Genomic DNA, 2,591 nt, shown 5'->3' on the forward strand with positions numbered 1-2,591 from the left:
GGTTTCAGCCTCTTATTGCTTCAATTTGTTGTTTGTTATTATTATTATTATTATTATTATTATATTATTATTATATATTTTTTTCTATTTTTTTTACTTCTTCCTCAGTCACTAACCACTAATAGCCTAGGTTACATTAACATCACAACCTCTCAAGATTTATTTACACTGTTAGATGTACACTGTTTTATTCATTAACTTAGTGCAAGTTTCAACTAAAAAAATTAATAAATCCTAGATATTTACACACAACACAGCTAGTTAATTTAACAGTTTAAATGAGTTAAACTGAACATCATGAAAACAAACCTATTATTATTATTGTTGTTGTTGTTGTTGTTGGTATTAATATAATTATTATTAATAGTAGTAGTAGTAGTAGTATTATTGTTGTTGTTGTTATTATTATTGTTATTTACACACACATTTCAGTTTCAGCAATGTAAGATATTCTAGATATGTAAAATATAATTTATAATGTTAGGAATCACACGATTATCCCTTTTTTTATTATTTTATTCAATTAAAATCTCCACTACACTGATTTGTGCATCGACATGTAATAAACCATATAAACCAAAAGTGGGTGTGTCAGTGGGCTGGGCTTGTTTCTAAATCAGCCAATCACACAAAATCTGATCACTCTTAAAGAACAACCTGATGTTTAATTCTTAAACACTGAAGTATGTTCATTGATTCTGGAGCTGATTTGTTGGTGGTTTAGTTATTAATAAACCTCCCTTGATGTATTGTGTACATTTTATTTCCATTGTTTAAAATGTGATTATTTTGTAATCTTGTTTACAGCATGTGATACGACACTGTGTTTTTATAATGATTTACTTTTTTGTTCTTTTTTTGTCTTAGCTCCTGTACGGAGCATTTCAGTCAAAAACAAACAAACAAACAAATAAATAGATAGATAAACAAACAAACAAACAAAAATTATAGTCAGAATTGAAATCTAAATCCAAAACGAGGTTTTCCAATTCTTCACAGTCCCACTTTTCCCTGGGTCAGCTTTAGGTCTCGCTCCCTGTCTCTGTTCCAAGTTGACTCGGTTCTGCTCTGATGCTGGGCTGCTACTTTTGGTGCTGTTGGTCCTAATGGCCATGTGCAGCTGCTCCTGGTACTGGTTCTGGGTGTGTAAGGCAACGCTGCTGTGGTTCGGTTGCTGAGGAAGGGTGCTGTTCTGATTCTGTTCATAACAGACGACACCATTTTGGTTCTCGGATTGGACAACAAAGTCGTATGCCGGAGGTGAGGCCGGAATATTACGTGCATATGGAAAAGCACAGGAGTGAAGACGCTGGCCCCGGATCAGTCTTCTGAGCATGTCCCGGAAAGCACCAATTCCAAGATGGAACATCTCGCAGAGGTTGAGCAGCAAACAGAGGCAGCTTACCACATACATGATCAGCAGGAACATGGTTTTCTCGGTGGGATTAGGCACAGAGCAGCTGACTCGATGAGGACAGGGAATTTCATCACACACATATGTGGGACTGACATGGAATCCATACAGCAGGTACTGACCCACCAGAAAGAAGACCTCTAAAATGGCACGTGATAAGAGCTGGAGGATGTAAAACTTCATCAGACCTTCTTGAATGATCCTGCGACGGCCATCATGCTTAGTTTGATCTATTCTTGTGTTGTTCTCAATCCCTGTTTCGGCTTCCTGAAGCTCCAGCGCCTCTATGTACATCATCGGTTCCATGTCATCACAGTCACCACCATCGTCACACTCCTCCATCTGATCCACATCCCTACATCTGCTCCTGACAATCCTCCGGTGCCGTTTCTTCATCTGCTCCTGGTCATCGTCAGAGAAATGGGCGAATTTGTGGATGGCGTATCCGAGGTACATGACGGGCGGTGTGGAAATCATGATGATCTGGAATACCCAGAAGCGGACGTTCGAAAGCGGAGAAAATGAGTTGTAGCAGGCGTTGTTGCATCCTGGCTGCTTGGTGTTGCAGGTGAACATGGATTGCTCTATAGAGTAGATGGAGTCTCCAGCCACCGCCATCAGCACAATGCGGAACACGATGTGGATCATCAGCCACACTTTCCCCACGAACGAGGAGTGGTTGTGGATCTCATCCAAGAGATGAAGGAAACTCCAGTTCATGTTGGTAGTTCAGCTACGATCTGCAGACAGAAATGGAGAGAGAAAGCGAGAGAGAGAGAGAAATGGCGAGAGAAAGAGAGAGAGAGAGAGAGAGAAATGGCGAGAGAGAGAGAGAGAGAGAGAGAGAGGAGAGAGAGAGAAATGGCGAGAGAGAGAGAGAGAGAGAGAGAGAGAGAGAACTGGGATTAATACTTCATCTCTGTGTCCAGGTTTTACACAAAGTTTTAAAAATAAACTGAACACAACATTTAGAATTTTTTTAGTAATAAATCATTTTTAGTGATAAAAATATACAAACTCCACAGAATGTGTTTATTCCACTGATGGTGTTTTTGTCCACTTCTAACAGCTCTGAATCTCAAGAAGACTTTAAACTCCACCCACTTCACCACCACTATGATACACATATCCTTATCTTTATAAACCATGCAAACCATGCTGTGTATTTTCTCTTGAG

At 39.4% G+C, this 2,591-nt stretch overlaps 1 protein-coding gene across 1 annotated transcript; it reads right to left on the reverse strand.

The window, feature by feature from the left end:
- Positions 1-964: 964 nt before the first annotated feature.
- LOC132858576 (gap junction gamma-1 protein-like) lies at positions 965-2,134 on the reverse strand. The gene has a single exon (XM_060888962.1). It carries the CDS (start codon positions 2,132-2,134, stop codon positions 965-967), a length of 1,170 nt encoding a protein of 389 aa, XP_060744945.1.
- Positions 2,135-2,591: the final 457 nt, after the last annotated feature.

Source organism: Tachysurus vachellii, chromosome 2 (assembly GCF_030014155.1).
Source record: "Tachysurus vachellii isolate PV-2020 chromosome 2, HZAU_Pvac_v1, whole genome shotgun sequence".
Lineage (NCBI taxonomy): Eukaryota > Metazoa > Chordata > Actinopteri > Siluriformes > Bagridae > Tachysurus > Tachysurus vachellii.